General features: G+C 36.8%; 1 protein-coding gene across 2 annotated transcripts in view; it reads right to left on the reverse strand.

The window, feature by feature from the left end:
- The window catches only part of AP4E1 (adaptor related protein complex 4 subunit epsilon 1), an 86,592-nt gene that overhangs the window by 32,666 nt on the left and 28,195 nt on the right, over window positions 1-25,731 (reverse strand). For both annotated transcript variants that reach the window (XM_032297474.1, XM_032297475.1), the window contains 7 exons: window positions 24,136-24,258; window positions 23,925-24,034; window positions 19,438-19,577; window positions 18,317-18,429; window positions 18,090-18,208; window positions 10,280-10,582; window positions 983-1,097 (listed from right to left, as the gene is read on the reverse strand). In XM_032297474.1, the coding sequence (XP_032153365.1) occupies window positions 983-1,097; window positions 10,280-10,582; window positions 18,090-18,208; window positions 18,317-18,429; window positions 19,438-19,577; window positions 23,925-24,034; window positions 24,136-24,258 (1,023 nt within the window). The remainder of the gene's footprint in view (window positions 1-982; window positions 1,098-10,279; window positions 10,583-18,089; window positions 18,209-18,316; window positions 18,430-19,437; window positions 19,578-23,924; window positions 24,035-24,135; window positions 24,259-25,731) is intronic.

Here is a 25,731-nt window from a genome sequence, read left to right on the forward strand (position 1 = left end):
TCAAGTTCTTCCATGTAGCCATAAAAAAGAATGAGCTCGTATCTTTTGAAGGGACATGGATGGGGCTGGAGGCCATCCTCAGCAAACTAATGCAGGAACAGAAAACCAAACATCGCATGTTCTCACTTGGAAGTGGGAGCTAAATGATAAGAACACATGGACACACAGAGGGAAACAACACATGCTGGGGCCTTTCAGAGGGTGGAGGATGAGGATCAGGAAACCTAATGGGTGCTAAGCTTAATACCTGGGTGATGAAATAAGGTGTACAACAAACCCCCATGACACAATTTTACTATATAAAAACCCTGCTCTTGTACCCCCGAACTTAGAAGTTTAAATTTAAAAAAAAGAAAAAAGTTTCCCATAAAGATCATTATTATGTTAATAAATATATTATGCCCCCACAAAAAAAAAAAAAACAGTTCTTCAAAATTCATAGCCAGGCACGGTGGCTCAGGCCTGTAATCCCAGCACTTTGAGAGGCCAAACCAGGCAGATCACTTGAGGCCAGAAGTTTGAAAACAGACTGGCAAACAGGGTGAAACTCCATCTCTACTAAAAATACAAAAATTAGCTGGGTGTGGTGGCACTCGCCTGTAATTCCAGCCACTTGGTAGGCTGAGGCACAAGAATAGCTTGAGCCTGAAAGGCCAAGGTTGCAGTGGGCCCAGATCGCTTCACGGCACTGCAGCCTGGGTGACAGCGCAAGACTCTTGTCTCAAAAACAAAAATATTCCAGTATGACTACAGTATCTTAGGTATTTGTGTATAGAGAGCCTATGTCTTTAGGAATACCTCTAAGCTAACTTTATTTTTTCCTCTGGGTATCTGAAAACCTAGTCAGGGCAAACAAATCACAAGTAAATCATTAAAGAGGAATAATAGAAAGTAAATATCTTTATTTATTTACTTACATGATTATAATATCAAAAAATTACCTCCCTACACTCTAGCTTATCATAAATCCATGAAAAATTACCTTTTTCCTGAGAAAGGTTTTCCTCCTGGCGCTGGTGGTGAGGTTTGTAAGGCGCTGCACCCTGACTGAGTCCTTCAGCCACAAAACCATCCAGAAAAGATAAAGAAGCATCTACCTATAATAAAATTAAGCAAAAATCAGGAATTAAATAAATGTATCCTAAGTAGATTATACAGTCACATAAATAATTTTAGCCCATATATATTTTTTGAAATTCTAAATGAGAAACAAAAACAATTCTAAAAATGCTACCACAGCCAGGCGCAGTGACTCATGACTGTAATCCAAGCACTCTGGGAGGCTGAGATGTGCACATCATTTGAGGCCAGGAGTTTAAGAGCAGCCTAATCAACAACGTGAAACTCCATTTTCACTAAAAATAAAAAAAATAAAAAATTAGCCAGGCATGGTGTAATGTGTCTGTAGTCCCAGCATAGCCACCACCTGGGAGGCTGCAACAGAACTGCTTCAACCAGGAGGCAGAGGTTGTAGTGACCCAAGATTGTGCCACTGTACTCCAGCCTGGGTGACAGAACAAGAGCCTGTCTCAAAAAATGAATGAATGAATGAACGAATGAATGAACGAATAAATGAATGAATGAATGAATAAATAAATGAAAATGTTACCCAACTCTCTACCTTTCTGAAACATCTATAATCAGATCACCTGGCTAAGAATCTAACAATATAAATCATTTGCACTTACTATTAATTTCACTGCAGTGTGGAATATATTTTTGAGCACCAAATACGTTATGGCATCCTATAAGGTTCTATAATTGAGATGAAGACACAGTTTCTACCCTCAGCAGAACTGTAACCCACAAGAAGAAACAGACATATATACTATAAGTTATGGTGACTGTATTGGTCTCCTGCTGCAGGGGGCTAAAATCAAGGCTTTGGCAGGGCTGGATCCTTCTGGATGTACCAAGGGAATCCATTCCTTGTTTCTTCCAGCTTTTAGAGACTGCCAGCATTCCTTGACTTGTGGCCCACACCATTCCAATCTCTGCTTCTGTTGTTACTTTGCCTTCTCCTCTCTAATCTCTTGATTCACTTTTATAAGGATCCTTGTGATTATAACATGCCTAGCTACATAATCTAGGATAACTGCCCCATCACGAAATATTTAACTTCATCACATCTACAAAGTTCCCTCTAACGTTTAAGGTAACAAGCACAAATTCCAGAGATTAAGACATGGACATCTTTGTGAGGGCCATTATTCAACCTCCCACAGTGCCTTTAACTATCCTAATAAAACTGAAAACACTTTTTCACAAATCTATGGAAAATTACTTAATTTCAGCAGAAAAAGTATTAAGAGAATATTTTTTAATGAATAAATAAGAGATGAAGAAAGAATGAGAGGGAAAGGAGAAAAGAAGATGAACAAAAATGATAAACAAGTGGATAGAGCAGTGATGACCTCAGAAACCAAAGACTTGCCTCTACTGATTTAGCCAAGTATATACAAATAGCTCAGATAATTTAGAATAGCAAATAATTCCCAAACATAAAAATAGCACCTCACCCTTTGAATTTGGAAAGGTTTTGCTTGAATAAGGTTCGTAGGCTGGGTGTGGTGGCTGATGCCTGTAATTCCAGCACTCTGGGAGGCCGAGGCAGGTGGGTCACCTGAGGTCAGGAGTTCAAGACCAGCCTGGCCAACAATGATAAAACCCCATCTCTACTAAATACAAAAATTAACCTGTGGCATGGTGGTGGACACCTATAATCCCAGCTACTCAGGAGGCTGAGACAAGGGAATCACTTGAACCTGGGGGAGGCGGAAGTTGCAGTGAGCTAAGATTGTGCCATTACACTCCAGCCTGGGTGACAAGAGTGAAGCTCCATCTCAAAAAAAAAAAAAAAAGATTCTTGAGATGAGGCTATGTCAAAATCATTATCTTTTATTGGAGGAAAAGGGAAGTGTAGTTACTCCCTATGTAATACTATGTGTGGCATGTTCACTCATCATTTCAATAAACATCTCTGGAATGCGTATGCTGAAAAGTGGCATGCCCAGGGAGAGCATAAAAGCTCTGAGAACCCTCCTCCACAGCTTGCCTTATGCATCTCCTTCTTCTGTATCCTTTGCAGTATAGTTTATAATAAACCAGTAAGCTAATACAAATCAAGCAGAAAGTGTGGAATAATGCTAATGGGATACTGCCCAATTCATGAATCGCTACTAAAAATCAATTTGTGGCCGGGCGCGGTGGCTCACGCCTGTAATCTCAACACTTTGGGAGACCAAGCAGGGCAGATCACAAGGTCAAGAGATCGAGACCATCCTGGCCAACATGGTGAAACCCTGGCTCTACTAAAAAAATACAAAAATTAGCTGGGCATGGTGGCGTGCGCCTGTAGTCCCAGCTACTCAGGAGGCTAAGGCAAGAGAATTGCTTGAACCCGGGAGGCAGAGGTTGCAGTGAGCCGAGATCGCACCACTGCACTCCAGCCTGGCACCTGGCAACAGAGCAGGACTCTGTCTCAAAAAAAAAAAAAAAAAAAAAAAAAAAAGAAAGAAAGAAAATCAATTTGTGTGCATACCAGTGTTGCTACCACCAGCATCTGCACATGCCACCTCTGGAGCCCCAAGGACTGGCATACCCAAAGCCTGCCAATGCTAGGACTCATACAAACTGCCCAGGGATCTGACAACCAGTATGCCCAGGTAACCACTGCTACCAGTGGTGCACAAAAATCAACCTCCCTAACGTTCTATCCTCAGCAAAGCCTTTCTACAGCCTCCACTGACAAACACACCCTAAGCCACTGTATAAGTCTGTTTTTGTACTGGTATAAGAAACACTTGAGACGGGGTAATTTACAAAGAAAATAGGTTTAATTAGCTCACAGATTTGCAGGCTATACAGGAAGCATGATGCTGGCATCTGTTCAGCTTCTGGTAAGGCCTCGGGAAGCTTTTACTTATGGAAGAAGGTAAAGCAGAAGCAAGCACATCACATGGTGAAAGCAGAAGCAAGAGAGAGAGTCCAGTGTGTGGAGGGGTGGGGGGAGGTGGTACACTTTACAACACCAAATCTCTCAAGAACTCACTCTCCATCACAAGGACAGCCCCAAGCCATGAGGTATCTGCCCTTATGACCCAAACAACTTCTACTAGGCCCTACCTCCAATAATGGGGATGACAATTCAATGTGAGATTTGGGCAGGATATCCAAACAACATCACCACCGAGGAACTCACAGACATCACTGATTTTGATTACAGCTGAAGAAATCATTTGGAAACTATATTACTGTGCCCATCCAGAATCAAAGCCCAAGCACCTTATTAACCAGCACCATAGATACATCTATAGGGAGAGGGCTTTCCCTACTAAAGGGAATCCGTAAACTTAGAACCAACTGCTATTACACCAGATACACACATTTCAATGTGAGGAAACAAGAAAAATAAAAAAAAAACAAAGAAACATGACACCTCCAAAGGCATAATAACTCTCCAGTGACAGATCCAAAAAAAAAGAAAATCTATAAAATGCCTGTAAAAAAACTTCAAAATAATGATCTTAAGGAAACTCAAAAGATAAAAGAGAACACAAATAAAACAAAATAAATCAAGAAAATAATTCATGATCCAAATGAGAAATTCAACAGAGAGGTAGATATCATAAATAAGAAACAAACAGAACTCCTAGTACTGAAGAATTCAATGAATGAAATAAAAAATATAACCAAGAGCTTCAACAATAGACTAGATTGAGAAGGGAGGATTTCCAAATTTGAGAACATGTCTTTGAAATAAACCAGACAAAAATAAATAAACAAAACAATAAAGAAAGCATATGTGACATATGAGACACCATGAAGCAAACAAATATTTGAATTTGGGGAGTTTAAGGACAAAATGGGCAAAGGCACAGAAAACCTAACTGAAAATAATAGCTAAAAACTTCTCAAGTCTTGCAAGAGATACAGACAACAATACACAGGAAGCTCAAAGACCCTCAAAGAGATTTAACCTGGCCACAGTGCTCACGCCTATAATCCCAGCACTTTGGGAGGCTGAGGCGGGGGGATCACTTGAGGTCAGGAGTTTGAGACCAGCCTGACCAATATAGAGAAATCCTATCTCTACTAAAAATAAAAATTAGCTGGGCGTGGTGGTGCATGCCTGTAATCCCAGCTACTTGGAAGGCTGAGCCAGGAGAATCGGTTGAACCCAAGAGGCAGGGGTTGCAGTGAGCTGAGATTGCACCATTGCACTCCAAACTGGGCAACAAGAGTGAAACTCCATCTCAAAAATAAAAAATAAAAAAGAGAGATTCAACCTAAAAAGGTCTTCACCAAAGCACATTACACTCAAACCATCAAAAGCCAAATTACAGAGAGAGAATTCTAAAAACAACAAGAGAAAAGTATCAAGTCACACATTAAAGAGTATCCCTATCAGACTAATAGAGGATTTCTTAGCAGAAACCTTATTTTATAGGCAAGGAGAAAATGGGATAATCAATGATTATTTTATTGATAATCAATAAAATCAATGATAAGAGGTACTGTGGAAACTAAACAAATATCTGGGGGGAAAAAAACCTGCAAGGTAAGTAAGTATCCTATACACAGCATAAAGGAGAAATAAAGTCTTCCTCAGACAGGTAAAAACTAAGGGAATTCATCCCCAATAGGCCAACCCTAAAAGAAATGTTTGAGGGAATCTTACCTCTGGGAGTGAAAAGGTATCTACCAACATGAAAACACATGAAAGTATAAAACTCACTGGTAAAGTATATATACAAATGAGAAAGAGAAAGGAATCAAATATTATCATCACAAAATAAAATCCATACAAGTAAACAATTAAAAAAGGAAGAAAGGGGAGAGGGGTGGAAGAGGAAAAAATATATAAAACAATCAACAAAATGACAGGAGTAAATCCTCACCTATCCATAACAACCTTTAATGAAAACAGTTTATACTACCCAATTAAAATATATAGGCTGGCTGAACAGATAACAAAACAAGATCCACCTATATGCTGCCTTTAAGAAACTCACTCACCTGTAAAGACACACATAGACTCAAAGTGTAGGGATAAATCAGAATAACCATGCAAACAGAAACCAAAAGCATGCAAGAGTAGCTAATGTTACATCAGACAAAATAGACTTGGAAAAAAAACATAAGGGAGACAAGAAATATCATTATATAATGATGAAGGGATCAATTCACCAAAAGCATACAACATTTGTAAATACATACGCACCCAACACTGAAGCAAATATATATAATGTAAATATTATTAGATACCCAGATACATAAAGGAAATATTACTAAAGCTCAAGAGAGAGATAGAACCCCATACAATCATAGTTGGAAACATCACTTTCAGAATAAGACAGATCATCTAGACAAAAAAAATCAACAAAAAAGCATCAAACTTAATTTGCATTCTAGACCAAATAGACCTAACATATTTACAGAACATTTTATTCAACAGCTGCAGAATATACATTCTCAGTTCCATGTGTCTCATCAACACATGGAACATTCTCCAGGACACACCATATGTTAGGCCACAAAAAGTCTCAACAAATTTGAAAAAATTAAAATCATAGCAAGTATATTCTCAAACTGCACATAGTAAAACTAGAAATCAATGATAAGAGGTACTGTGGAAACTAAACAAATATCTGAAAATTAAACAACATATTCCTGGGTGACCATCAGGTCAGTGAAGAAATCAAGAAGGAAATTTAAAAATTTCTTGACTCTAATAAAAATGGAACCTCAAACACAACATACCCAAACCTATGTAATACAGCAAAAACAGTGCTAAGAGGGAAGTTTATAGCTATAAACTTCAAAAAAGTAGAAAGATTTCAAACAAATAATCTTATGATACCCCTCAAGGGACTAGAAAGGATGAACAAACCAAATTCAACATTAGTAGAAGGAAATAAATAATGAAGATCAGACCAACCAGAAATAAACAAAATGGAGACTTAAAATAAGATACAAAAAAAATCAATAAAACAAAAAGTTGGTTATCTGGAACAATAAACAAAATTGATAAACTGCTAGCTATTCTAATAAAGAAAAAAAGAGAAAAGATTCAAATAAGTAAAACCAGAAAAAAAAAGGAGGCATTGCAATGGCTACCACAGAAATACAAATGATTATTAGAGACTATTATAAACAACTGTATACTAACAAACTGGAAAACCTGATGGAAATTAATAAATTCCTGGACACAACTATCAAGATTCCACAAGGAAGAAATAGAAAACCTGAATGAACAACAATATTGAATCAGTAAACAGTAAGTCTCCCAACAGCGAAAAGCTTACCAGATGGCTTTACTGCTGAATTCTAGCAAATATAATGAAGAACTAACCAACTCTACTTAAACTAGTCCAAAAAAATTGAAGAGGAGGACATTCTTCCTAACTCATTCTATGTGGCCACCAGCATTACCCTGATACCAAAACTAGACAGGGACAAAACAACAACAAACTACAAGCCGATATTCCAGTTGAACAAAGATAGAAAAATTCTCAACAGAATACCAGAAAACTGAATCCAAAAAATATCAAAAAAATAATACACTATGATCAAGTAGAATTTACTAGAAAACTAAATCTAATCACACATCAAAAGATAATACACTATGATCAAGTAGAATCTTCCCAGAAATGCGAGGATGGTTCAACATACACAAATCAATAAATGTGACACTTCACATCAACAGAACGAAGGACAAAAACCATATGATCATCTCAATAGATAAAGAGAAGTCATTTGGTAGAATCCAACATCCCATCATGATAAAAACTCACAAGAAATTAAGCATAGAAAAAACATAATTCAACATCATAAAACCCATATATGACAAACCCAAAGCCAATATCACAATGAATAAGGAAAACCTGAAAGCACTTCCTGTAAGAATTGGAAAAGGGCAAGGATGCCCACTTTCATCACTCCTATTCAACACAGTCCTGGACAGAGCAATTGGGCAAAAGAAAGAAACGCATCTAAATTGGAAAACAGGAAGTCAAATTGTACCTTTTTGCAGATGACATGATCTTATATATAGAAAAACCTAAAGACTTCAACAAAAAGTTCCTAGAACTAATAAAAGAATTTAGTAAAGATTCAGGATACAAAATCAACATACAAAAATCAGTAGCATTTCTACACACCAATAACAAACTAGACAAAAAAAAAAAATACTTGGAATAAATTTAACTAAGGAGGTAGAAGAACTCCACAAGGAAAACCACAAAACACTTATAAAAGAAAATGAAGAGGATACAGACAAATGGAAATATATCCCATGCTCTTGGATCACAAGAATATTGTTTAAATGATCATACTACTCAAAGCAATCTACAGAGTCAATGCACTATCAAAATACCAATGACAATCTTCACAGAAATAGAAAAAACACCCTAAAATTTGTAGAGACCCACAAGACTCTGAGTATCCAATGCAATACTAAGCAAAAAGAACAAAGCTGGAGGCATCACACTACCTAATTCCAAAATACACTAAAGCTGTAGTAGCCAAAATAGCATGGTATTGGTACAAAAACAGACATACAAACCAACAGAACAGCAGAGAGATCCAGAAAAAAATCTGTGTATTTATGACTGACTGATTTTTGGTAGAAGTGCCAAGAATATATATTGGGGAAATGATATCCTCTTCAATAAATAGTGTTGAAAAGCCTTGGTACCAACATGCAGAATAATGAAACGAGATCCCTATCTCTCACCATATAAAAAACTCATAATCAATTAAATAATTTAATGTAAGATCAAAAACTATACAACTACTAGAAGCAAACTTAGAGGAAATGCTTGAGGACAAGCGTCAAGGCAAAGATTTATGTCTAAGACTTCAAAAGCACAGGCAAAAAAGGCAAAAATGACAAATAGGACTGTATTAAGGTAAAAAACGTATGCATAACAAACGATACACTCAACAGAGTGAAGAAACAATCTGTAGAATGGGAAAAAATATTTACAAACAAGGGACTAATGTCCAGAATATGTAAGGAATTCAACTCAACAGCAAAAAAACAAATAATCCCATTTAAAAGTGAGCAAAGATCATTAACAGACATTTCTTAAAAGAAGATATACAAATGGCCAACAAGTAAACAAAAAAATGCTCAACATCACTAATCATCAGGGAGATGCAAATCAAAACCACTGCGAGGTATTATCTCATTTCAGTTACAATGGCTATTATCAAGTAGATAAAAAAATAATAAATATTGCCAAGGATACAGAAAAAAAGGAAGCTCATGCACTGAAAGTAGGAATGTAAATTAAGATAGCCATTATAGAAAACAGCATGGAGATTTAAAAAAAAAAAAAAAAAAAATTGAACTACCATACAATCCCACCATTGGGTATTTATCCAATGGAAAGGAAATAATTATTTCAAAGGTATACCTGCACCCCCATGTTCACTGTAGCACTATTCACAACAGCCAAAATATGGAATCAACCTAAGTATCCACCAGTGGACACATGGATAAAGAAAATGTGGTATATATACACAATGGAATATTATTCAGCCAAATAATATTCTAGCAACATGGATGGGACTTACTTCACTATGAAGTAAAACAAGCATGGCACGAACAGTCAAATATCACATGTTCTTATGCACATGTGGAAGTTAAAAATGTGCATCTCGTGGAGGTAGAGAATAGAATGGTTAAAGACGCTGGGAAAGATGAGGGGAATGGAAGAAGAATGGTTGGTTAATGGTTACTAACATATCTAGATAAGAGGATTAAGTTCTAGTATATGATAGCACAGTAGGGTGACTACAATAATAATTGTATATTACTTGTATATCTCAGAATAACTAAAGAGAAGATTTGAAATGTTCTCAAGACAAAGAAATAATAAATGTTTGAGGTGATAGATATCCTAAATACACTGATTTATGTATTACACATTCTATGCATGTATCAAAGTATCATTTGTACTCCAGATATGTATGTCTTTTAAAGTCAACAAATAAAAGAAATTCTTGAATTATTCTATATTAAAAGAGACTGTCACAGGATATAAATATCCTCACTGCAGTTCTCCAGAAGAGACACTCTTCTTCCTATTTAGAATCAGTACTGAATGGAAGCTCTCAAATTCTCTGTCATACTAATGTGAGAAAAAACTCCAAATTTCACTTAAATGCTACAGAAACCATATTTTGATATATTCCTGATACATCACAAATGCAAAATTACTCTGTTTAATGATGACACAATTTTTAAAGAGATAGAACACCAATGTCTTACCACCAAGTCTTCACAACTCCTGTCAACTGGAAGCAAGCTCCTCATAAGTTCCACATTCTCATGCAAATGTTTTAATTCAAATGCATGTTGTCTCACACAAGTATCCAAAGATATGGTAAATTCCTGGATTAATCTATCAATTGTATTAGAAGAGTGTGCCTGAGGTGTCAGTTTGGTCACAGCAGCAATTAACCAGGCTTTTGTTTCTGAAGACACAGAGTCATTTATAAGTAACTTGTAGAGTTTAGCTATAACTTCCTCTGGTGTTTCCTTATCTAAGAGGTAGGAATATTCCCCTAATACCTGTAAATAAAACAAAGAGATATTTATATTAAAATGTCAAGTTATATGGTAAACTATACTCGAATCTAAACAAAGTGCCTACTGCTACAGTGAATTTAAAGTAGATTTAAACATCCTCTCATGGTGAAAAAATTATTACATAAAGATACAACTGCATATTTTAGATTCAAAATCATACCAAGAATTCAAAATGGCTTTCCACATCATTGTCATTAACAATATATAAAGCAGCATACCTTTACAAGTTTCTGAACTTCTAGAGGTGGTTGTTGGTTTTTATAAGCACTATCATATTGTTATTATTTTATAGTAAGCATTTAAGTTCTCACATAATGATGGTTCTTACTACACATAAGAGGCACCTGAGGCATTTCATAAAAATACAGATTTCTAGGCTCTACCCCAGATATTCTGATTTAGTATGTCTGTGGTCCCCAAGGATATACATGTGAATAAGCATCAGCTGATTCTTACGTAGACAGTCCACAGAAGAGACGAAGAAACACTTATTGGCTGGGCACGGTGGCTGATGTCTATAATCCCAGCACTTTGGGAAGCTGAGGTGGGCAGATCATCTGAGGTCAGGAGTTCAAAACCAGCCTGGCTAACATGGTGAAATGCCATCACTACTAAAAAAAATTAGCCAGGTGTGGTGGCACATGCCTGTAATCCCAGCTACTCAGGAGGCTGAGGCAGGAGAGTCGCTTGAACCTGGGAGGCAGATGTTGCAATGAGCTGAGATCACACCACTGCACTCCAGCCTAGGCAAGAGGGCAAGACTCCATCTCAAAACAAAAAATAACACTTACCTGTGTCACACATTTAACTTAGATAACAAATAATCCTGTAAGTGAAAGAACTGACAGGGACAGGAAGCAGAGAAATTCTAGGCAAAAAAGGGCAGGGTCCCTGGCGAAGCCCCACCCTCAAGCCAAAAAGCCTGAGATCACCGCCCAAAGTGAGAACTTATATCCCTATTTTCCCATTCAAATGTTGCCTTTTCCTAAACCACCCATGGCCCTGCCCTGCCCCATCCTATACCTATGAAGACCCCAAACTCTGCCAGCATAGAGGAAGAAGCGGCTCGATGTCACAGAGAAGTAGCTTGACTTCAGAAGGACAGCTTGACGGCGTAACTTCAAAGAAGAATCCAGCCACAGACAGTTGGACTTCCAGAGAAAATTACCTTCCCTGCCCTGGTCCCCTTGTCAGCTCCCCTTCCCGCTGAGAGCCACTTTCACCAGCAATAAAATCCCCCGCATTTACCATCCTTCAACTCATTCATGCAAACTCATTTTTCCTGAAGAAGACAATAGCTCAGGAGTGAGTGCAGATAAAAAAGGGCCCACTGAGATGTCAACACTTAAGCCATCTCTGATGGAAGAGCTAAAAGAGCACTGTAACATGCTCACTGGATTGCTGGAGTCAGGGGTATTCCCCAGTAGATGCTGCTATGGGGCTGCAGAGTTTTGCTCCAGCCAGAGCCCAAAAGCGCTCACTCTGGCACCCGCTCACCTGCATGCTTACCTTCCCTCAAGGGGTTGAGAGCTACAGGATGAGTAAGTGAAGCACCCTGTCTCAAGGCCCACAAAAGGGTCAAGGGAAATCTCCTGTTTCAGAATCATTAATAAACTGATAATTCAGGAAGTGTGAAATCTTTCTGATATGGTTTGGCTCTGTGTCCCCAACCCAAATCTCACCTTGAATTGTAATAATCCCCACATGTCAAGGGCATGACCAGGTGGAAATAACTGAATCATGGGGGCAGTTTCCCCTATGCTGTTCTTGATAGTGAGTTCTCACAAGTTCTGATGGTTTATGAGGGGCTTCCCCCTTCACTTGGCTTCATTCTCTCTCCTACTGCCCTGTGAAGAGGTGCCTTCTGCCATGACTCTAAGTTTCCTGAGGCCTACCCATCCATATGGAACTGTGAGTCAATTACATTTCTTCTTTATAAATTACCCAGTCTTGGATATTTCTTCATAGCAGCATGAGAACAGATTAATACACTTTCCTAAGTGGTGTTTATGGAATAATTTCATGTCTTTGGTATAATGTTGGTACCAGCAAGAAAAGAAAAGAGGGAGGCTGAGTGATACGCAAGGGAAAATGTAGAGTTAGTAAGAAGGAAGAAAGGAAAAAGAAATAGGACTAATCAGTTCAATCCTTAAACAGTATAATTTTTAGGGTGATTTTATAAAAGATGGAAGGTAGCTCCAGAAGAGCAGGTAACATGAATTCCAGTTCAAAAATCAGTGGTAATGGACGTCTGCATCTGGGAAGATGGAGAAGATGTTTTTATCCCTATTCTTCCTACTAAGTACATCTAAAAACCCTTGATATTATATATAAAACATACAGCAGACTATCTGTTGTCTCATTTACCCCAGACTGGATGTGGAGAGCCAGAAACCTAGAAATGCCAATGGGTGCAGACAAAAAGCCCCAAGATGAGCCTGCCCTCTAGTCAATAAGCCAAAAGGACAGAAAACTTTCAGACAATAACCCTCTTACTCCAGCCAAGCACCGCACAGAAAAATCTGCAGCCCCACCCATACCAGCAAAGGCAGAGTGGAGAATCAAGACTTCCACCGTCACCAGGCTATAAAAGGTTCCCCAAACTCCCCACCAGGCAACTGAGAAGCCTGAGTGGGGAGTCAGGACTTTCATCACCACTGAGCTATAGAGAGGCCTACTTTCCCACAGTGTCATTGGAGATTGGGCAGGGAGCCTGCACTTTAACTCCACCAAGGAGAAATGCAGTGCCCCTGCTTTTCTCTGATGGGAGTGTGTCAGTGGAAGCCAGGTGGTCAGGATTTTCCCCACTATTCAGCAAGCCACCCACTCATAGTGTCAATGTAGGCCATAGAACTGAAGATCTCCATACCCTTCTCTCAACAGTTAATAGGACTAGACTAAGAATCAGTAAGGATATAGAACTCAACACCACCATCACAACAGAATTTATGGAACACACCACCCAGAAAAAGCAACACAGATACTTTTGAAGCAACCACAGAACTTGTATCAAGAAATACTGTACCTTGAACTGTAAAACAAACCTCAAATTTGAAAGAACTGAAATCATACACAGTATTTTCTCTAATCACAATGAAATCAAACTAGAAATCAGTAACAAAAAGATAAAAGGAAATTTTCTAAATACTCAGAAACTAAACAACACTCTTCTGAATAATCCATGATTAAAGGGAAAGTCCAAAAAAAAATAAAAAAAAAAAAACAAAAAACAAAAAAAAAAAACACTGAACTATTGAATGAAAATTCAGTTAAGAAATTTTTTTTCAAAAAAATTGAATTTGTAATTTAATAACTCCCCCAAAAATCTACAAATCCAGATGGTTTCACTGGAAAATTCTACCAAATTTTTAAAGCAGCATTAACAACAATTTTATACAAACTCTTTCAGAAAAGAGGAGGGCACATTCCCAAGTCATTCTATGAAACAAGTATTACCTTGACACCAAAACTGGAATACCACTAAAATGACAACTACAGACCAACAGTCCTCATGACACTAGATAAAATTCAAGAACACTCCAAGAACTATTAAGTTAGTTCAGCAAGACTGTAGGATACAAGATAAAAATACAAAACTATTGTATTTGTATATACAGTTGGCCCTCTGCATCTAAAAGGGATTGGTTTCAGGATTCCCTGTGGATGCCTGAATCCAAAAATAGTACTGAACCCAATGCCAACAATTGGAACACACTTCTGTTCACATCTTCCACTACTCACAAATTTAATGTCTTTTCCATCTTAACTAAGAATTCATCATGCACTGTGACCATAACTTTTGTAGTGTAAGGTATGACAGCAAAACTAATATGATTTTTTTTCCTTCTTCACAATTCCACAGAGACAATTTCTCTTCTTACTGTAGAACTTTACAGCCTCAGCATATGATTTTTTTCTTTCCTCATTAAGTCAAGAACTTTCACCTTTTCACTTAAAGGAAGCATTTTTATAGTTTTTCTTTGGCATAACCAAATTGCCAGCATCACAACTCTTGTGCTGTAGGGCCATGATTAAGTAAATAAAGGTTACTAGAATATAAGCACTGCAATAATGCTACAGTTGATCTGAAAACCTAGACATCTACTAAGTGACTAACAGGCAGGTAGTATATATAGCATGGATACACTGGACAAAGGAATGGTTCAGGTCCCAGGTGGCGCAGAGCAGGATGAACCAGGAAGGCTCAAGATTTCATCATGCTACTCAGGATGACACATGATTTTAAACTTAGGAATTGTTGATTTCTGGAATTTTCCATTTAATATTTTCAGACCATGACTGGCCATAGGTAACTAAAACTGCAGAAAGCAAAACTACAGATAAGGACGGGCGGGGGGGTCAACTATACATGACCTGTATGCTGTAGAAAGAAATAAAAGACAACCTAAATTAAGTGGAGTGACATGCCACATTCATGAACAAACAAAACCAATGGCCACAAATACCAAAAAATTCAGGAAGGATCAACCCTAAAGCCATGAGTAAAGAAAGCCTCATAGAAATACCTCACAAATTCGTTATAAATTACAAAAAGGAAAGATATCCTTACAATGCAAAGATCTGGCTGGAGGTCACCATCTTTTTTTTTTTAATCCCTTTAGTTGAGACTAGGTCTCACTTTGTTGCCCAAGTTGATCTCAAACTCTGGCTTCAAGCAATCTTCCTGTCCCCCATAATGATGGGATGACAGGCATGAGCCACCTCACCAGGCTACCATCTTAACCCAAACTTATAAACTTACAATCACCAGTAAGTAAACAAACTGACATTATATACATCCTGATATGATGTAGTAGGAAATACACAACATTGCCTATGTAGTATTCTCACTAAAAATGTTTAACCTGAACAAAAATAATCAGCTATCTAGAATGTAGGACCTTCTATACGTTAACAGTAGTCATCCAAAACAAACAAAAAAATCAATGTCCTAAAAACCCAAATAAAGTGGGGTTCATTATAAATTAAAAGAGGCTAAAGAGACATAAGTAAATGCAATTTGTGAGCCTCAACTGGACCTAGGACTGAAAGGAGGAGAATAATAGCCCTAAGAGACATTTTTTGGTACAACTTGATAAATCAGAGTATGGATAGTATATTAGGTGACATTAACAAATTACTATTTACACTTCTTAGGTGTGATCACGGTTTAATATTTAAGTCATTCACAGAAGATTCATGTTGAGGTTTCAGGGGTGCGTGAAGTGTCACAGTGTATACAATCCAATTCTAAACAGCTCAGCAAAACAAACTGTATATAGGTAGACCTAGATATACCTACAGATGCAGACATGGTAAAACAAATGTAGTTAAAAATATTTAACTGGGCCAGGTGTGGCGGCTCATACCTGTACTTTGGGAGGCCGAAGCAGGTGGATCACCTGAGGTCAAGAGTTCAAGGCCAGCCTGGCAAACATGGTGAAACCCAATCTCTACTAAAAATACAAAAATTGGCCAGGTGCAGTGGCACACGCCTGTAATCCCAGCTACTCGGGAGGCCGAGACAGGAGAATCGCTTGAATCCAGGAGGCAGTAGTTAGAGTGAGCTAAGATTGCACCACTGCACTCCAGCCTAGGTGACAGAGCAAGACTCTGCCTCAAAAAAAAAAAAAAAAAAAAAAAAAATTAACTGAAAAAGCTAAATTAAAGGCATATTTATTATCTTAGTCTTTTAACTTCTCTGCAAATGAGAAAACAAAAAATTTTATGTAAAAAAATCTGGATAAAATTTAAGCTAACTTGCTAACATTTGGTAATACTATAAAATATTAAAATATGCATACCATATCACTTCTCTAAATCTCCCCTAAAGAAACACTTGCCTATACGCACGAGAAAGAATACATAAAGGTGACGGGGTGTACGCAATTACATGTGATTATATTACATAAAATTGTGATCTTTGTCTTGTAAAAGAACTGATCTCCACTATTGGCTTTTGATGAAGCAGGCAGCCCTGTAGGGAGGCCACATGGCAAGAAACTGAAGGCAGTTCTAGAAGCTAAGGACAGCCTACAGTTATTAGTATGAAAGTGAAACCCTCAGTCAAAAAAACTCAGCCACAAGAAAATGAATTCAGCCAAAAACCACACATGATCTTGAAAGCGGATTCTTTACCAGTCAAGCTTCAGGTGAGACAACAGCCCCAGCCAACACTTTGATTGCAACCTTGTGAGTCCCTAAGCAGAGAACCCAGCTAAGCCATGCCTAGACTCCTGACCCACAGAAACCATGAGATAATGAATTTTTATTGTCTTAAGCCACTAAGTTTGTGGTATCATTGTTATGCAGCATAAGAAAACAAGCCTAACAATGACAGAATGGATAAAGAAAATGTATACATATACCATGGAATACTGTGCAGGCATAAAAAGGATCAAGATCATGTCCTTTACAGGGACATGGATGAAGCTGTAAGCCATTATCCTCAGCAAACTAACACAGGAACAGAAAACCAAACACCACATGTTCTCATAAGTGGGAGCTGAACAATGAGAACACAGGGCACAGGGAGGGGAACAACATATACCAAGGCCTGTCAAGGAGGGTGGTGGGGGTGGAGAGCTTTATGAAAAAGAGCTTACGCATGCGGCACTTAATACCTAGGTGATGTGTTGATAGGTGCAGCAAACCACCATGGTACATGTTTACCTAGGTAACAAGCCTGCACATCCTGCACATGTACCCTAGACTTAAAAAACAAAAGAAAGAAGAAAAAGAAAAACAAAAGTTAATAATATAAGCATTCAGCACTGTGCCTGGTACCTTGAAAATGCTTCTTAAAGATGAACCCCTTTCTCTTTAAAATAATTTACTGTATAATTTTTAAAAAATAAAACTAATATATTACAGACAAATGAGTATTCAAATATTCAAACATGGACTCACATAAAAAACACAACAAAAACATTGTAAACACAAACAGAAATTAAGTAAATACCCATATTTAAAAAACCAGACAAGTGAGATGGCAGAGAGAAAAAATGAAGAAATAAATAGTTAAGTGACAGATGGAGGCCATTTGAAAAACTGACAGCTGAAGGAGTTAGCTAAGTAGAAGTGAATAGTTTCTTTTTTTTTTTTTTTGAGATGGGGTCTCGCTCTGTAGCCCAGGCTGGGGTGCAGCGGCGCGATCTTGGCTCACTGCAACCTCCGCCTCCCAGGTCCCGGTTCAAGCAATTCTCCTATCTCAGCCTCCCAAGTAGCTAGGATTATGGGCACAAGCCACCATGTCCAGCTAATTTTTGTATTTTTTTTTTTTTAGTAGAGCTGGGGGTTTCACCATGTTGGCCAGTCTGGTCTTGAACTCCTGCGTTGTGATTCACCCACCTTGGCCTCCCAAAGTGCTAGGATTACAGGCGTGAGCCACTGCGCCCAGCCCAGTGAATAGTTTCTGAAGGAAATACGTTAACATTTGGTTTGTAGAAAAAATGTTATAAAAGTTTATGATTTAATGTACTTTGCTCACCCAACTCATAACTTGAAGAAATCTCTGTGGATAGAACACATTTTCCACATCCAGTAAAGTGAGATAAGACTGAACTGCATAGAGTCTTAACTGCTGATCTTCTGTTTCATCATCAAAACCTACAAAGAAATTGATACACCATTTTAATTTCCACTAACTTCTCTACTCTGTAATAAAAACATTTAACTTTAAAATGTTTACTTTAGAGAATGTAATAGTCTACCAACCTTCTGCTAGTAGTCTCAGAAAGTTATTAGGAATATCAGGATGCATTACATCTCCTCCTACTGAAAACACAGCATTCATTGTCTGAATAAACCATGCATTATCAGGAGCATATGTGTCCACAGTGTTAAGAACAAGTACACTTCCAAATGCTACCTATTAAAAATTACGCTTCTGTAGCAACCTTTCAAAAAATAATCCCAATTCATCCTAGTATGGCACTTTTATCTTTAACCTCTGCCATAAATTTTTCTATACTCCAGTTTTATGTAAAGTGCTCAGTAAAAGCTTACTTAATAAACTTAATAAACTGAGTTTATGCCACTTTAGCGCCATACTTGCACAAAATAGTCATCCAATAAATAAATGTGAAATAACTATAAGAAACCAGCTAACTAGATACAAATAACAGAAAATTATATACACTTAAAAGAAGCTAAATATTGTGGTATGTCTACTACTTGAACAAGTTGTTTAGCCTCTTTTCTAATCTGTTCCCCATCAGTTTTAAAGTTCTATCATTCTGCTGGCCAGAATTACAGCACTAATTAAGACAAAACTATACTTACGCAATTTCCAACATAATTTGATTAACAGTATCCACTCACTATTTTTTAAAATTATACAATAACATGTCTAAAAGAATGGAATATCCTTATGACCTGTAAAATTCTTCTGACTTTTAAGAAACAAATATGAAGAAGAGTAACATGTTAATGGAGTTCCCAACTATTTAATTGGGACAATTTCCAGTATAAAACAATAAAGTATAAGTTTTAGCATTCTGACCACTCCCACACACCCTCCACTTTCCTCCAAAAGCAAGAACTTTTACTCAGAAATCAAGGTAGAAGTAGAAACAAAGCAGGACTTAAAGAGGAATAAAGAGGATAAAGTTTCTTCCTGCCCAAAATACTGACTATATGAATAACAGAAACCAGGGGAAAAGGCCATCACCTAAGAAGTCTACACAAATTCCTTTTTGTAACAAGAGACACTTGAAAATCAGGAATAAAATTATTGCTGAGTGTCTGAACTCAACTTGCAGGTCACCATACCTACACCAATCATCTTGAAGTCACTGTGTAAATATTTTAAGACTCATGGTCCAAATAAAGGATATTTCTCAGCCAGCTCAGCTATTTTGCCAACCAAATTGACGATGACATACTCTTCTTTGCTCTGATGTAAATATTCAAGCATTTTCTGGACAATAACTGTTACATTCTGCGCATTAGTAATTCTGTAAAGAAGTTCCAGAGTCTATTTAAAGAAGAGAAATTAAAAATAATGTAAAACTATGCATAACATCAATAAGTACAGTAAAATACAGACTGATCATACAGTTGATTGGTAGTCACTTAAAAGGTAAGAAATGCAAATTTTAATGAAAAGCTTAAGAAAGGTAAAACTATTGTCAAACAATGAATTACAATCAACTCCAATGTCTATAAGCTTTCTACTGAGATAATCACAATCTGACATCTCTACATGACAGAACACTTAAAAAGTTAAAATACAATACATATATATTTTCTAAAAACATAACCGCTCTTAAATATATATTTAAGAGCTGTTAAACATAACAGCTCTCATATATATATATATGCAAGTGTATGTATATGTGTATAAACCTAGTCTTGGAAACTATTTCCCACACTACAGAAGGCAGCAGACTATTTCCCAAACAACAGAAAACAGCACTTGAGTGGGTTAGGTAATCAAAGGCAAACAGCTTCTGTTTGGATGGACAAAGGTTGGTGGCTCAAATACTTCAAAGCCTAGCAAAGTCTACGTTCAAAATCTGTCATCTGTCAAGGAAGAAACGTTTTATAGCTACCTTTTTTTCTTTTTTTTTTAAGACAGGGTCTTGCTCTGTCACCCAGGCTGGAGTGCACTGGCATAATCTCAGTTCAATGCAACCCCTGCCTCCTGGGCTCAAGCAATCCTCCCACCTCAGCCTTCCAAGTAGGTGGGACTACAGGCACGTGCTACCACACCCAGCTAATTTTTTGGTACTTTGTAGAGATGGGGTTCCATCATGTTGTCCAGGCTGGTCTTGAACAAGCTCAAGGGATCCTCCCACGTTGGTCTCCCAAAGTGTTGTGATTACAGGCATGAGCCAGTGTGCATGGCCTGTACCTTCTTTCTTTCTTTTCTTTTTCTTTTTTTTTTTTTTTTTCTGAGATGGAGTCTCACTCTGTAGCCCAGACTGGTGTGCAGCGGCACGATCTCAGCTTGCCACCAAACCTGGCTAATTTTTGTATTTTTAGTAGAGATGGGGTTTCACCATGTTGAACAGGCTGGTCTCAAACTCCTGGCCTCAGGTGATCTATCCACCTCAGCCTCCCAAAGTGCTGGGATTACAGGCGTCAGCCACAGTGCCCAGCTGCTACAGCTACTTTCTAAGAGGTATAAGGAATATATCTCTTACTGCTTCAAGTAAGATGAAGACCAATATCACAGTAAACTCCTACTTGCATGGCTTTCCACAGCTCTAGATTAAGGTTTTAAAAATATAACTCTCAGAAATCAATATGAGTCCAAAGGCAATACTAAGAAAGCATCATTTATTGGTGTTCTAGGATCAGCAATATTAGCTGCAACACAATCTCCACATATTTGTCAAACTTACTCAATATATTTAGGGTTCTTTCTAATTTTTCAATCCTTACAGCCAGGACTTCAAGTACAAAGGATAACATATTTTGAAAGCTTTTTAAAAAAAAACTGCTTTAGTTAATGCGTAAACGCCACTTAAATCTAAAAATATGTAGGCCACCCCATCAACAGTTTTCAACCTATGGAGCTGCTTCAGACATGCTCCCTGTGGACTCCAAATTATGTTATATAGTTTTAGATAATATACATCAAATTTATTTCCTGTTCTCAGACCGTGAAATATGGCATTTCCAGAACTGGATGGGGTACAGTGTTACAAACTATACTGCCAGAGGTCTTTTCTATTCAGATTTTGTAGCTCCTTCTCATCTTCTCTCTTCCTGTATATGAGAGAGGTAATAAAAGCTGGTAAAAGGGAATCCTATCCCAAGCAACAGCTCACTGAACACCCAAGGACGAAAGTTCTTGCCATATCATTTGACAGAGGTTAGAAGTGACAACAGCACTGAGGAAACAGTATTTTAGAGCCTCCTTTGGGCACCAAAGATACTCAGTATCTCCCCAAAGAATTCAAATCACTTTTCTCACTGCAGGTAATGGACCAAATAGGTCAACCTTCATAATTTTATAAGTCACCTATTTTCCCTTTGACTCTCATTTTTAAGTGAAAGTATAATTATTAAATACAATAATATTACAAACCCTCTATCTGTGGTTTTGCTTCCCATGGCTTCAGTTACCCATAGTCAACCACAGTACAAAATATTAAGTGAAAAATTCCAGAAATCAATAATTCATAAGTTTTAAATTGCATGCCTTTCTGGGTAGCATGATAAAATCTTGCACTACCCTACTCCATCTCGGACATGAATCATCCCTTTGTATCCACAGTGTATATGCTGCCTGCCCATTAGTCACTAAGTAGCCACCTTGTTTATCAGACTGAAAATATAGAAATATATATATGGTTCAATACTGTCTGTGGTTTCAGGCATCCATTGGAGGTATTAGAACGTATTTCCATAAATAAGTCGGGACTACCATATAGCAATAAGAAAAAAACTGTACCTAAGTCAACTTTGTTCAACTTAGTACTCAGCTATAGAAAGGAAATGCATCTCTGTATCTGTTAAAGTAGAAGGGTCATATGATTATTTGTTATTGTCTCTTGGAGCCTTCTTATTTTTCTAGGATGTCTACACAGAAATCAGTACATCTGCAAACTGTCCAGATCCAAGGCACATAACAATTTTCAGACTACTAAAAATATGAAATAAATAAATATATATGTGAAGGCAAACTTTTAAAAAAATGTGTTTCAAAAATACCTTTTAAAATGTAAAATTTGTAATCTTCAAAAATTATAGTTGTTTAATGCAACAGTGTTCTCTCAATAAACTCTCCTATTCTTAACTCATTGCTTTTAAGATATTTAGATGTTTAGTAGATTCTCTTTTTTTAAGAATGTAATCATGTCCTTTGCAGCAAGATGGATGCAGCTGGAAGCCATTATCCTAAGTGAGTTAATGCAAAAACAGAAAATCAAATATCGCTTGTTCTCACTTACATGTGGGAACTGAACAGTGGATATATACATGGACATAAAGATAAAACAATAGATCCTCGGGACTCCAAAAGCAGGCAGGGATAGCAGGAAGGGAAAGGAATGGGTTGAAAATCTACCTACTCAGTACTATGTTCACTATTTGGGCGATGGGTTCAATAGAAGCCCAAATCCCAGCATTACGCAATATATCCATGTAATAAATCTGCATATGTACCTCCTAAATCCAAAATTTTTAAAACATTCTTTTAAAAATTATTTTAAATATTTTAAAAATTAAATATTCTTTTAAAAAATTAAATATTAAATATTTTTTAGAAATAAAATTATTCTTTTTAAAGATTTACTATTTTTATAAACAGAAAATTTTTTACTCTTAACTAGGTCCCATATGCCATTTTAAATGAAGATGCTCAATGATTTCTTCCATAAGAATTAAAAGAAATATTTATATAGACACCCAAGTAGAAGAAAATTTACAAAAAAAATTAGAAAGTAGTGATATACATACAATATATAATATATACAATATGTATTATAGATAAGTAATATATAATATATGCTATGTATGTTATATATAATATATATTGACATATATGATGATAATATTATTTAACTTCTTTCCTTCTAAGAAGTTAAAATCATTTTATGAATATCTTCATTAATTATTTCAATATTTCTATCTATTTGGCAGGGAATTAACTAATTTTATAGATATAAAAGAGAATAATGATAAATCATCAATTAACATAAGCTGCATCTTAAATTGTACAATAACAGCAGTACACCTTAAATTGTACTAATAGGAAGACCTAGGACCAGAATTCGGTCTCCTATTGGTTCGATGCTCAGACCAAAATGATATTAATGAATCCACACAGATGACTGGACCTAATTCCTCCAACTCATAATTTAAAGACATTCCTGTGGACACTGACATAGCACTTTTTAGAAAAGTTACTTAAACTTTAGTAAAAAGAATTAAATAAGCCGGATGCAGTGGCTCAAGCCTGTAATCTCAGCACTTTGGGAGGCCGAGGCAAACAAATCACATAAGGTCAGGAGTTCAAGATCAGCTTGGCCAACATGGTGAAACCCTGTCTCTGCTAAAAACACAAAAATTAGCCATGCCTGGTGGTGCACACCTATAATCCCAGCTACTCAGGAGGCTAAGGCAGGAGAATCACTTGAACCCAGCAGGCAGAGGTTGCAGTGAGCTGAGAACAAGCCACTGCACTCCAGCCTGGGTGATAGAGTGAGACTCTGTCTCAAAATAAAAAACAAAGAATTAAATACACTCAAAAGTCAAAATATACACACAAGCACATATACACACTGCCCACTATTTTAATCTCTCTACAGAATGCCAACAAAATGTTTAAAATTTTAACACTTCACACATACTATTCAAAATACCAGTTTACCTCTCTTTTAATAATGGGATCAGGATGATCTAAACATTCAATTATTGTCATCTGGTGTTGAAGAGCCAGAGTAGGATCCTGTTGGATAACGTAAGTAAGAGCCTTCAGTCCTAAAAACAAAGACACATTATACAAAGTGAAATGAAACAAACACATAGCAAATTTCAAAAGCTATCTCTGTAATTTCTGTCAAAAGAACCAATCAGCTTACCTAAATATTTTAGATTTATTTTAGGTGACAGGACAAATTTTCCAATGCATTTGGCAGCCTTCTCAAGTAATTCCGATTTAGGATAAATAGAATAGACTGTATGCACACATTCAAACAAAATAGCTAGAGAAAGAAAAATAAAAATGGCAGGTGTCATGGTAAGATATAACAAAAGAACATATTTGTGTAGAACTTGTAATAAAACTAATTGGAAAGTCCATTTTAGTCAAAAATCTTATTTATGAAATTTTCACAGAAACAAATGCTGCTGTTTTCAGGCTTACACAGTTACTAGGATTAGGTTACCACAATACAATTTTTTAAAATTATATTTACTGATAATAATGATGCATTTATTCCTGTAACAAGTATTTACTGAACACCTCCTATGTGCCAGGCACGGTTTCAGTATTATGAATATAGCAGTGAACAAAACAGATGGAAAAAAAAAAAAAAAAACATGTCCTCAAGGAGCTCACATTCTAATGGAAACATAAATAATACATTCATTATTCCTATATAAAAATACATTTCCCATACTCCTTTAATGCTTTAAAATGCTTTACTCTCAAATAGCTTCTATCACTTACATGCCAAAATTGTATATGTAGTTTATTTCAGCATAGTTTATTTCAACATAATCATTTTATAGGATGATCCAATATTTATTTCAAAGATATGGTCACTACTCATAAATCTTCAAACTTCTTCTTTAAAATAACCTCAAAGCATATAAAACAATCTACTGGACATTCTGATAGAATTCAAATTTTATTTTCTGATACAGTCAAAAGTCTGATAACTATGACAGATGATCAAAGTGAATGATCAAAATGGACACTAAAGTTTTTTTCAAATTCTTTGAAAAAGCATGAGTCAAGGAGCTGGAGCTCTGCCATGGTTAAAGAAAAATCACTAAGAGGCCATTAAGTCCTTTATGGGCTATGGAATCACAGTATCAGAAGTGTGAACAGTTAGGGTACAGAATCAACACTTAAAAACTGTTCCAGTACAAGCTGAGGCATATCAAGTGTCCTGATACAATCACTCCTTCTCTGCTTCCAAAAGCTTAACCAGACATTCTTTTTATGTATAAAATATATTCTGAATATTCAAGTAGCTATGTTTTATACTGTTACTTATCAATTAATGCACAAATAAATTTTATGGAAAAAACTTCTATAAACCTTTTATTTTTTCTCAAATTCACATGGAATGAAAAAAAGACAAAAATTTAAAACCTCTTCCGTAACAGAAACAGAAAAAAAGAAATATTATTTTTTTCTTTAAGAAAGGAACTGACTTTGGCCGGGCGCGGTGGCTCAAGCCTGTAATCCCAGCACTTTGGGAGCCCGAGGCGGGTGGATCACGAGGTCAAGAGATCGAGACCATCCTGGTCAACATGGTGAAACCCCGTCTCTACTAAAAATACAAAAAATTAGCTGGGCGTGGTGGTGCGTGCCTGTAATCCCAGCTACTTAGGAGGCTGAGGCAGGAGAATTGCCTGAACCCAGGACGCGGAGGTTGTGGTGAGCCGAGATCGCGCCATTGCACTCCAGCCTGGGTAACATGAGTGAAACTCCGTCTCAAAAAAAA

The sequence above is a fragment of the Sapajus apella genome, unplaced genomic scaffold (assembly GCF_009761245.1).
Source record: "Sapajus apella isolate SASKATOON/1434 unplaced genomic scaffold, GSC_monkey_1.0 scaffold37, whole genome shotgun sequence".
Lineage (NCBI taxonomy): Eukaryota > Metazoa > Chordata > Mammalia > Primates > Cebidae > Sapajus > Sapajus apella.